A 12,333-nucleotide genomic window follows, 5' to 3' on the forward strand; every position below is an offset into this window, starting at 1 on the left:
ATATAATTACCAAATTATGCTAATTTAATTTATTTAAAAAGTGTATAATTAATTATTTAATTAATGTGTTATTGATTACGTTATTAATTATAAAACGAAACATGAATGAAGTATGAGATTGTATTTGATGGTTTCGTAAGAAAACAGTGGAGGAAGTTGAATTATTTGAAAATAAAAAATATTGGAATATTGTAATAAGAGAGTAATTTATTTTTGGAGGGAAATTACAGGAGAAGATGAAATGCAGGACAGTAAATAGCTGGAAATGGAAATGGCGAGAAAGAAAAGGGTTTAGGAGAGAGGTCCCACAGTGCAGAGACACGCGGCAACTCGACGATGCTAATTGCAATTATGATCCTTATATACTCCAAAAACATAGTAACCACATTTAATTTAAATTTAGTTGAAAGGAAAATGGATAATTTATATATTTATAAAGGAAAGCGTGAGAGACACGGAAAGGAAAGGAGGCCCAGGGCCCAAAAAGCCCATTAACTTGCTTCCCTAACAAACCCACCCGTCTTCCTAGTTGCTTCCCTCGCTCAAAGCCCCTATAAAATGGTGATTACGTTCATGCAATTCTCGCCCAGTCGCACCTTCTTCGTAGAAGCCTTATTTTTCTCTCTCTCCGTTCCTAATCTGAAATACTGTTTGAGTCTTGTAGTCTGTGTCCTTCCCCTGTTTGCGGTATTCACTCCCGTATTTTCAGCATTACAGTTTTAGATCTCTCTCCCGCACCAGATCTGGTGCAAGGGGTGTGTTGTGTTAAACGATTGTGTGAATCTTGCTCCTGAGGGTAGGCGTGGGGATACCGGAGTCTTTTCGGGAAGGAAGAGAGGGGACTCTCCGTTTTCAATAGATCTTCCACTGTCTTCTTTTGAGGGGGAAGCCGGGGCCTCGGCCTCGGCGGCTTTTAAAGCCCCCACCTTCACAGCCCTATCAACAAAACCCTAACCGTATTCTTTTCTTTTTTTTTTCCTTTTTTATATTAATTTTCTAATTCATTTTGATCGTCGCCGCCACAAGAGATGCCTGCCCTGGCTTGTTGCGTGGATGCTGCAGCACCTCCCGGCTATGCATTTGCCGGTGACATCTCTTTTCCGGCGCCGGTCGCCTTTACCGACGTTCCTCTGCCTATTACAGACAACAACACCGGCCATTGGTCGCCGTCCCTCTCCGCCGCTCTCTACAACGTCGATGGATGGGGCGGCCCCTACTTTTCCGTCAACGCAGCCGGGAACATCTCGGTGCGCTCCCACGGGTCCGCCACGCTGTCGCACCAGGAGATCGATTTGCTGAAGATTGTGAAGAAGGCCTCCGATCCCAAATCTGTTGGGGGCCTTGGCCTTCAGTTTCCCCTCATTGTCCGTTTTCCGGACGTTCTCAAGAACCGCTTGGAGTGCCTCCAGTCGGCGTTTGATTGCGCAATCCAGTCCGAGGGTTACGGTTCTCATTACCAAGGAGTTTACCCAGTGAAATGCAACCAGGACAGGTTTGTGGTCGAGGATATCGTCAAATTTGGTTCGCCGTTCCGGTTCGGCCTCGAGGCAGGTTCCAAGCCGGAACTCCTTCTGGCTATGAGCTGTTTGTGCAAAGGCAACCCTGACGCGTTGCTAATATGTAACGGCTTTAAGGACGCGGAGTACATTTCTCTTGCCCTGGTCGCCAACAAGCTGGCTCTCAACACCGTGATTGTTCTGGAGCAAGAGGAGGAGGTTGATTTAATCGTTGAATTGAGCAAGAAGCTTTGCATTAAGCCCGTGATTGGGTTGCGTGCGAAGCTCCGAACCAAACATTCTGGTCATTTTGGTGCGACTTCAGGCGAGAAGGGTAAGTTTGGTCTGACCACCGCTCAGATTCTCAGGGTTGTGAAGAAGCTGGACCTTGCTGGCATGCTGGATTGTTTGCAGCTGCTGCATTTTCATATTGGTTCTCAGATTCCTTCGACAGCGTTGCTTGCTGATGGCGTGGGAGAAGCCGCGCAGATCTATTGCGAACTGGTTCGGCTGGGAGCGAACATGCGGGTCATCGATATTGGAGGTGGACTGGGCATTGATTACGACGGTTCCAAGTCGTGTGACTCTGATATTTCAGTCGGGTACAGTCTGGAGGAGTATGCTGGCGCGGTTGTTCACGCGGTTAAGTGTGTGTGCGATCGAAGGTCCGTCAAGAATCCTGTTATCTGCAGCGAGAGTGGAAGGGCCATCGTGTCTCATCAGTCGGTCTTAGTTTTTGAGGCGGTTGGCACTAGCAGCACCGTGGGCGGAGCCTCCTCCTTGGCTTTTTCCTCACCATATATGGCGGGGGATCTGTCGGAGGACTACCGTTTTCTGTCGGAGGCTGCTTTTGGAGGGGATTATGAACGCTGTTTGTTGTACACGGAGGAGCTGAAGGAGCGATGCGTGGAGCAGTTCAAACAGGGGACGGTGTGCATGGAACAACTTGCAGCGGTGGATGGGTTGTGTGAGTTGGTGAGGAAGGCTGTTGGAGCTGGGGAACCTGTTCGGAGATACCACGTGAACCTTTCCGTTTTCACTTCCATTCCGGATGCGTGGGGCATTGAACAGGTGTTTCCCATCATCCCCATTCATCGTCTGGACGAGAAGCCTTCCGTGAGGGGTATTCTCTCGGATTTGACTTGCGACAGCGATGGGAAGATTGACAAATTCATCAACGGGGAGTCCAGCCTGCCGCTGCATGAAGTTGATGGAGGTGGTTACTATTTGGGAATGTTCTTGGGTGGGGCCTACGAGGAGGCGCTCGGTGGATTCCACAACTTGTTCGGCGGTCCCAGCGTTGTGAGGGTGTCGCAGAGCGATGGTCCTCACAGCTTCGCAGTCACGCGGGCCGTGCCGGGTCCATCATGTGGAGATGTTCTTCGAGTGATGCAGCACCAGCCCGAGCTCATGTTCGAAACTCTCAAGCACCGCGCGTACGAATATGTCAGCCAAGACAATGCTGCGGTTCTGGCCTCTGGCCTTGCTCGCACTTTTGACAGGATGCCTTATCTGGTTCCCCTGTCTTCCTTTGAAGAAGCTGCCCTTCCCGTTTCCGATGAGGACGAGGGCGTGCAGTGGTCTTATTAGGCTCGCGTTTGCTTGAAATGGGTTTCGCATTCTCATTCCATTTCTGTCTGTTCGTGTTGCTTGTTTGTTGTCGTTCGTTCGTGGTGGTCGTCGAGCACTTCAATTTTTCTTCTTCAGTTTTCGCTGTTTTTAGTTTAGCACAGGATGCAGGACAAGGACAGGTTCAGTCAGTTGTTGTTTTCTGCATTTTGTTTCGAATCAAATGTCTATTACTTTCGCTCAAGTTCTAGAGTAACAAATTTTATTGTTGCCTTGCTTGTTATACTTAGAATAAAAATGTTCTGTTATGGACAATTTCCTTCATTTTTCGTAATTTTTTGGCTTATATTTCGTTTTGTGGCTGGAGTTTGAACTGGCTTGATCGTATGTGTGTGTACTGAGTGCTGTGAGGCGAGGCATGGAGATAGCGTAATAGAAGAAAAAGGGTTTATTCTGATAGTGATGGCATTATTGTTGGTGGGGGCCTTGTGTAGATTTTGGAGTATGTCGCTACTGAACCTATTGGATGTTTAAAATGTGGTTGGTAAAGTATGATGCATGTGGGTGGTGGTGGTGGTGGTGGTGGTGCTCTTATTCTTCAGAATTGGCATTGGTAGGTAATAATAGAGAGGCTAAATTTGCCTGTTACCTCCTTCGTTCAAGATTGGGATGCCGTGCTGCGTTTGTTAAATTCTTTGCGTGTGGGGTTGTTTGGATTTTCTTATAAAAACATTCACGACACATGTTACTGTTACATGATATCTGTTTCTGTAGAATATTAATATAATTAAAAAAGATTCCAATCTCTGTCACAATAAGACGAAAGGTTTTCAACCAAGAGTTCATCATAATCCTTTCTAGGACTACGTCAACGTGTACAAGGTTGACCTCAATGAGACTTCTTCCTTTCTAGGACGGGAGCCCTTAAGAAAACATCAATTTCTTATAACCATTTATTGCATTCAGTACGTGTTACGAACATATTAAAAAGTCGGAGAGGTAAGTTTTTTATGTATCCCATTGAAAAAAAAAATCACTTACTAGTTTTAGTTGATATACAAAAGGTACTACCAGAAAGCATTAGAAAATTATCTTTTCAGCTTTTGTTTCAATATATACTTTGGTCACTTAACATCCTGGTGGTCATTGAAACAGGTATCCTGTTAGGAGCATGCATCCTCAGATTTCTTTTATGCTATTGATTCATTTACACTAAATACTACGTTTTTGTTAAAAAAAAAGAGAGGAAGTTTCGTATTGATTTAATATTATACTTGTATGGTTTCCTTAAAAAATATAGTTATACTATTAAGATATTAATGACTTGTATTAGATATGGTAATACTCGAGTTTTATATCTAGATGTGTCAATATATAATTAAAAAATACACTGTATGTTGACAGCAGGTTGAATTCTTGACCACTTCAGTATAGACCAGAAGATACACAATTCTTAGCATTGAGGTGGTCGAAAAACTACTTAGAGGACATATAATCTCCATGTCTTAAGCGTTGAAAAGTGAAGAAATTCAATCCTAAGTTTGTAAAGAAACTGAAACACGTAAGTTCTGTTGGCAACTTAACCCAATGCAGATATTTTCATTGTTGTTTGGTTACCACTTTGAAAGATTTCCCCCTACTTGACTAACGGTTATTGTACCATGACAGTGACCTACCACCACAATACTGCAAAAGCAAAGCCTGTCAATGCACTACTGAGTATCATTGAGACAGAATATTTTAGATGGACTTTGCCCCATTCAATGTATGAAAAAACCCAGTCAAAATAAGAGGCAATCCTTTGGAAACAACCACGAAAAAGTATTCCCTAAGGGTTCATCCACATAATACACGAATCACATAATACAAGACATTGAATCATAGTAATGCTACTACAATAAATAGTTATGCCGATTCATTTATCTCCTTGTCTAAACAAGAATTAAATATGCAGCGTTCAAAAAACTTTAACAGGCTTCGGAGACAAATCACATGCAATGTTGCATAAGTTCCTAGTACAGTTTTATTTTTCTTTTACTACTGCTGCGGCACGAATGTTCCCATGTTCTTAAATTTGAGTTGTCGGGGTGATTGAAATTGTTCATTCAGAAATGGAATGGCCCTATTGATTGTTTTTTATTAGTTTAGTATGCATTGCGCAGATACATTGGGTAACAATGCAAGACTTATCAACAGTTTACGGTTTGTTTGGTTCTTTGTTTTGTCCACGTGTTTATTTTGTTCTTTCCGGGTCCATGCAATGGACTTCAATTTTAAAATACACTTGCTTCAATGCTCCTGTCACACGTACATTATGCTTAATCTTCTGAAAAGCAACAGCTCACGAAATATCTCTATCAGAAGACAAAGAGATTGCCATCAAAACATAATACAGACGCTCCATACAAAGTCATACATTCATTAGGGTTTTCTTCCCATTTTACTTTTTATTAACTTATTTTTTAATTAATATATATTTGTTTTTAACATATTACAAAAAGAAAACATATATTCAAAGTTAAAAATATTTTAAATGTTTCTTTACTCTCGTGCTATAAATTTTATGATTTTTTATTTTATATGCTCTAATAAAAATTATAATACACCTCAATGAAATAATACAAAGAACAAAAAATAAATTAATGTTAAATTACAATTAACATATATTTTTCATGTTTTAAATTTCAATATATGTTGGATGGGAAGATTTATAACATTAACATTAAATTATTATATAGTAAACGAATTTTCTTTTATTTGGTTGTAGTAATAAAATTACGCTTATGATAGCCAGTTAAAAAATAAAAATAATTATGAAAAAAATATCAAACAATATTTTACATGATAAAAATAGATAACAAATAAGAATCTTAAAACAAAAGTAAAAGTTATTAAATGTATGTTAGAAACAATTTGATAGAAATTTATAATTAATGGTATGATAAAGTGAAAATCTAAGAAATTTTTTCAGATGACACTAGTCAAATTTTTGAAAGATAATGAAACTGTTTTTAGCTAAACAAAAAAAGTTCTTCAGATAAAATAAAATGAAAAAAGAGAATAAAAGAATAAATTTTTTATATTATCAAACAAATCAAGAGTTTATGCTATTGAATATTGAGAGTTAAACATTCCCATAAAAATAAATAAATAATAAATAAAAATATTATAAAGAATTAACAATATTCAAATACTAAGAGATAAAAAATATTTAATTTACATACATAATTTGAACCTAATTACGTAAACTTTCTAATAAAAAAAATCTTAAAAATATGAATTAATTTCATGGTAAACCCATTAATTAAAAAAAAGCGTGTTGCTAATAAAAAAGTTATAAAAGTAAATACTTACAATAATTAATATATATATATATATATATATATATATATATATATATTAAATTACTTGTATATTTTAGTAATTTAAACGAAAATGAGATGAAAGTGAAGATGGATGTAGGATGAATAAGAGGACTATATATATACTCATCTCAATTGAGGTATTATTCATATTTATGATAATTTTTTTTTTCAAAATGAATATAAGTTGTGATAATATTTACAGGACAAATATATTTGTCATCTTTATAGATGAATCTATTGTTTATTTTTTCTAAACGTATCCAAATGTATTCAAGAATTATACAGGTTCTTAAACATATTTTAAACTAAAAAAAGACATTTTTTTTTTCTTAATAAAGCACACAAGATGAACCAATATAATTCCTTTTGAAGATTATAGAATCACATGAGGTGGAATTATTTAGAGGCATTAGCCACGGGAACGTTCAAGATTTTAGAGGAATAATAATAATATGGTTAGGAATATGAATGGAAGAGATATAAATGCGGAATGAACAAGTTCCATGCTGGGAATAGGCATATGGTGTGTTATCTTTACCATTATGCATGGTGGCTTGCAAGATCAATAACAACTTTATGGAACCATTCATCCAATTGACAAAATCAAAGTTAATCCCAAACAATCTTTTTATCTGTTTATGTCGATCAATTAATTTCCCTTAAACTGCTTTCTGAATATTCTCTGTATATTTTGTATTTTTCTTCTCTCTTTTCGTCAATGTTTAATACTGATAATACTTTTACTTTAGCCACTTTTCAACTAGTGCACCTTCTCTAGCTGGAACAGTTCAAAGGTTTTAAAGTGGCCAATTTTAACTGAAACACTGCACGAGAATCATATTCCACTTTCTACAATTTCAATTGGCTAACAATTATCAAATGTTGCCATGTTACTCTTCATTTTTTAAACCAAAGTCACACAATAGTCAAATAAAAAAATGTTTCTTTAATAATATTTTTACAATAATTTATGTGATAAGTGTGATTCGTCATTTTAAATATACAAACCAATAAAATAATAATTTATTATAAAAAAATTATTAATATATCATGGTTACTAAACAAGATCTCTCGTATTTCTGTTAGAATATTTAAGTGTTTGATTATATTTATAAATTCTAATATGTAAATTTTAAATTTAATTTAATTTTATAAAATTAATTTGTATAATAATATTTGTATTTATTTATATATTTTTAATTGGAGAAATAACCATAAGGACGAAAAGGGTAAAGTGTGGGGTAGGTTTCATTTTGGTGTAAAACCGATGTTTGATTGGAACATAATTCTTAGGTTCGTGCATTTCAGTGTTTGTGTGAAAGGAATTTATGCACAGTTTTTCCCTTATCGTCAACGTCGCTTCCTTTTGTTGAATCAATCATATACACATAATCTCATTAACAAGCATCTTGGAATCTACGCTTGTTCTTGCGTACTTGTTAAGCAGTACAGTAACAGATACGATGCAGATAAACATAGTCATCTATAACATTCAGCACATGCTTATCTTATCTCGTGTTGATGACCTTCAACAACCATAGTTTTCTACTTCTGCAAGCTCCCTCCTACTTACCAAACTCAATTGAATTTCGTATATGTTTCGTATAATAGCCCAATTTCCAAGCTTGGAATTTGGAAGTTTAGTCGTCTACTTTGTATATTCAGCTTTTTCATACGTGTGAGAGCAGGAAACAAAATGGTATTCTCTGCGTATATATAATATTTATTTCAACTTCTTCAACATGTTATTATTTCTCAGTTATTTATTTCAGCTACGTTAGTTGTAACAAAATTTCTTTCAACATCGCCTTTTTTAATCATTCTTTAATCTATCTTCACGTCTTCATTTAACTAATGTTTTTTTTACAGTTTAATTAACGAGCATGAATTAACCCGTTTTAACTCTCTAGTTTACATAGACAGTGAAACAGTAGCATGATGCAGTTTTTAGTATATTTGCAGTTTATTGACGGATATCACAGGACTTCATCATTTGAGCAGACATATCGATGTTACTCTGCTTCATTTATTGAAAAGGTCACAGTTTCTTAATTACGTTTAATGGTTAATGTTTGCTAATTTCAAATGTATCTTACAGAAAATTATTCTAACTGTCAGTTCTCTTTTCTTCATGAATTCTGCAGCCCGAAATCGAAAATGGCGATAAAAGTAAGTCTGCACATCTGGCCATGTTTGGTTTAATATTGTATACTCTTTGTTACTCATCTAATGAACTGAATATGCTATGATTGTTGCTGTTTCAGTTATAATGCCTGCTTCAGCCCTTGATCATCTAGGTCAGTTTTTCAGCTCTAAATGTATATTTGATGTATATTCTTTCGACTGATGTTGATGTTCAACTGAAAAATACCAAGAATGGAGTGTAATATCTTGCAGCATTTTTACGCATCGACTATCCTATGATGTTTGAACTCACTAATGGTGCTTCTGAGCGGGTTTCTCATTGTGGAGTTCTGGAGTTCACTGCAGATGAAGGAACTATATATATGCCATACTGGGTAGGAACCATATATAACAACTTAAACTTTGTGAATATGCTTGTTAATTACTAGTTTCTTAATGCACGGTTTTAATGAGATGTTCTATACAGATGATGCAGAATATGCTTTTGCAAGAGGGAGACACCGTAAGAGTTAAATATTCATCACTACCAAAGGGAACATACGTTAAATTACAACCCCATACAAAGGACTTCTTTGATATCTCCAATCCAAAAGCTATGTGAGTTCTCTGTTAGAATTTTAGAATTTTAACTATGAGTTTAAGTCTTAAATTATATAAAAATAAGAAAGTAGAGTATTATATAAAAATGTAGACCCATTAATTCATTATCTTAAAGTTTTAGACAGAAAATGGTGTCAATTTGTTCATATCTTGTAAACCTCTTTCTCAATAGATTCAATATTCTTGTTGATGCATGTAAAATGAACTTGGTTTTGATTCAGTAAGCAGTTGAATTTGTTCTATACTTTTATTATCATATTTTACAATGCAGCTTAGAGACGACTTTGAGAAAATTTTCATGCTTAACGACTGGAGATACTATCATGGTGACATACAACAACAAAAGGTATTACTTGGATATTATTGAAACAAAGCCTGCTAAAGCTATAAGCATCATCGAGACAGACTGTGAGGTGGACTTTGCTCCTTCCTTGGATTACAAAGATCTTGGAAAGCCTAATATTGCAGACGAAACACAAAACAAAGGTGTATTGATGTTCTTAGTTTGTCTCTTTTTTCGTACGATTCAAGCTCAGATAATCTTACTTAACTTTTGGATTCTCCTCACAGGTAAGTTCAATCCATTTTTTGGGACTGCGAGACGCTTGGATGGAAAACCTATTCCTGCAGTTTATTCATCACGGCATAAAAACAAACATGTTCCAAACGTGAATGCACTGTCTTCCACAACATCTCCATCTGGGGGAAAGCTAGTATTTGGATCAAACTTTTACCGTACAAAAGAAACAGGAAAGGTAATTCAGCTGCTTCTCATCAATGCCTTCTTCAGTTTACCCTTTTGAATAGTAATAATTATCAACTCCAGATTCTCTACTTTGTTTTATTGGTGCTGTTTATCTGCTGAACATTAACAATAAACTGATATCGATATTTTAAAAATCTTTGAAAAAAAAAACAATACAGAAAAACTCAACAAAGAATTCAAATTCAGAGTTATCTCGTGTGGATTAACATAATTGTCCTGTTTATTGCAGGAAGAGATGGAGCCAAAACGAGAACCAACCGAGCAAAAGAAACCAAAATTTCAGCCTTTCATAGGGAGAAAGTATTCCCTGAGGAATTGAGTGATATGAAACGAAAGCATAGATTGTAATTTGCTAAGCTGGCCCTGGATGAATCGAATAGAACAACGAACCGAGCATCGTTGCCTTTGGTAATCAAAAGTTAATGAAAATAAGAGAATATTACAATAAAAGCAATAAAAATTATGTTTTGTTTGAGTTTACTCCTATCATTCCAATAAATTTTGTTTTAGTAGAATTGAAAATTTGCCTAAACTCAATCCATCATGGAGACTTGCATTTCTAATTATTTTCAATTTATGTTTTTAATTTGATCTATTATTTTAAATGGTTTAATTCAATACAATTTAATTATAACCTCTTACTGATTTTAGTAATTAATAATAACTACTTATTTATATTTATAATGATTTATGTATAGGACTGCACAAATTGGTTGGTCAACCACGTAGAAAGTTAATTTTTGAAATTCTAAAACAATGTTAGTAGAGTGCTTACCAATCAACTTGGTAATCGTTTGATCTTTTACCTATTAAAGATTTCATAATTTGATTAACAAGGTAAATATATGCTTAAAAAACATTTGGTCGTGATTGAACTAACTTTAATCGAAAATCATTTCGAAACTTATAAATATAGAGGTGAAATAAGGAAATAGGTGATATTGGAAATTTATGTGATAACCCATCGATATAACTGAAAACTGACTCAAGACAAGCAAATTATATAAAGAGAAATGATATAAAATGTGAAGGTATAATTATCAACCAAGTATAGAAACAATTTAGGTTTTCTTTTATCTTTTGAAATATATCTTATTAAATGTTTAAACTTAAATTAAAACATAATAATTATACTATCTCAATTCTTTAAGATATTGAGGGGCTATTATTTTCTTCACTCCTAGTTTCATGTACATTTTGTGGGAGTAGTTAAAAGATCAAATTGCTCCTTTTTATTGTTTATATTTGTTGCCAGTGTTCTATTGTCATAGTCGGGGTCCTCCCTTGTCTATATAATATGTTATGAATTAATTAATTGTGTGCAATTTATAAGTTTAAAAAGCATCTTAATTTCACAATGTAAATATAACAAAAAAATTAATTTTAATATAATTTTTTTTATCATGCAAAAAAATAATGTATAGATTATGTAACTTAACAGCTAAAAAAGTTTTCAAAAATTACACAATCTGCAAACTACGAAACAAGTTTCAATCTCTAAAGTTTTTACTTTAAATCAAAAATTAAATTTCCGATTCCCCCATACAAAAATATTTTTTCCAAGAATAAATTGAGAATTTTAATTTCTATGGGGTGCAAAAGAAAACTACGGGATCAAAAAGAAATGCAGGCAACGTAGCCCGGCCCATATCATGTGGCAAGATGTTTTGTTATTAGATTCGATTGGAAAAGCAATAACGGGTGCAGATGAGTTACCATGGCTGCGAATGGTGTGAGCATGATGCAGCGGTGCAGCGTGGCTGCGCGGTGGTTCATGAAGGCGGAGAGTGCGGCAGCGATGTCGGCGGTGGCGCCTCAATTGTGTGGGCGCGGGGACAAGAAGACGAAGAAAGGGAAGAGATTTAAGGGATCCTACGGTAACGCTCGGCCGAAGAAAGAGAAGATGATAGAGCGCATAAAGGACAAGGTGGAAGTTCCCAGGTCTACTCCTTGGCCTCTTCCTTTCAAGCTCATCTGATGTCAATTTCATTTTAGGGTTTGCAGCTCATATATGTACTTTCACTACTATTTTCTATTCAATACTTTTCTTTACTCTTGCCTTTCCCTTTCTATTAATTTTATTTGATTAGGGTTTCACATCTAAAATTCCCTCCCAAACTAAAAGTAATTCTAATGCTGGTTGGTTTGTAATAAACATGTTCTTCCCTTAATGGTCAAATGATCTTATTTAGGATTTGCTGTGAGAGATATAGGACACTTTGTAGATGCAGATATTGTCATAAGATTGTGGGGAATTCTTATTTTTGGATTTGATTTCCTTAGAAAACCTTGGTTTCTGAGTTGCAGTTTTTCTTGAGAGATTAGAATGCATGACTGCTTCAATCAGTTATGGAGAACTCTAGAAGAAGTGTGGATTAGTTTTAATCCCGTT

At 35.5% G+C, this 12,333-nt stretch overlaps 3 protein-coding genes across 4 annotated transcripts; all 3 read left to right on the forward strand.

The window, feature by feature from the left end:
• Positions 1-542: 542 nt before the first annotated feature.
• On the forward strand, positions 543-3,380 carry LOC108331689 (arginine decarboxylase). The gene has a single exon (XM_017566558.2). The coding sequence runs from the start codon at positions 1,029-1,031 to the stop codon at positions 3,084-3,086; it is 2,058 nt and encodes a 685-aa protein (XP_017422047.1). The 5' UTR covers positions 543-1,028; the 3' UTR covers positions 3,087-3,380.
• A 4,548-nt stretch (positions 3,381-7,928) lies between these two features.
• On the forward strand, positions 7,929-10,416 carry LOC108331106 (uncharacterized). Of its 2 annotated transcripts, none has more exons than XM_017565733.2 (9): positions 7,929-8,129; positions 8,393-8,467; positions 8,575-8,599; positions 8,695-8,727; positions 8,828-8,949; positions 9,042-9,172; positions 9,447-9,661; positions 9,746-9,930; positions 10,171-10,416. In XM_017565733.2, exons 1-9 carry the CDS (start codon positions 8,127-8,129, stop codon positions 10,258-10,260), a joined length of 879 nt encoding a protein of 292 aa, XP_017421222.1. In that variant the 5' UTR covers positions 7,929-8,126; the 3' UTR covers positions 10,261-10,416. The 2 variants fall into 2 exon arrangements, with proteins under 2 accessions (XP_017421222.1, XP_052731601.1); XM_052875641.1 differs by having other exon boundaries at positions 7,932-8,129; positions 8,382-8,467.
• A 1,201-nt stretch (positions 10,417-11,617) lies between these two features.
• On the forward strand, positions 11,618-11,993 carry LOC108331066 (30S ribosomal protein S31, mitochondrial). Its single transcript, XM_017565681.2, has one exon. It carries the CDS (start codon positions 11,659-11,661, stop codon positions 11,917-11,919), a length of 261 nt encoding a protein of 86 aa, XP_017421170.1. The 5' UTR covers positions 11,618-11,658; the 3' UTR covers positions 11,920-11,993.
• Positions 11,994-12,333: the final 340 nt, after the last annotated feature.

The sequence above is a fragment of the Vigna angularis genome, chromosome 4 (assembly GCF_016808095.1).
Source record: "Vigna angularis cultivar LongXiaoDou No.4 chromosome 4, ASM1680809v1, whole genome shotgun sequence".
Classification (NCBI taxonomy): domain Eukaryota; kingdom Viridiplantae; phylum Streptophyta; class Magnoliopsida; order Fabales; family Fabaceae; genus Vigna; species Vigna angularis.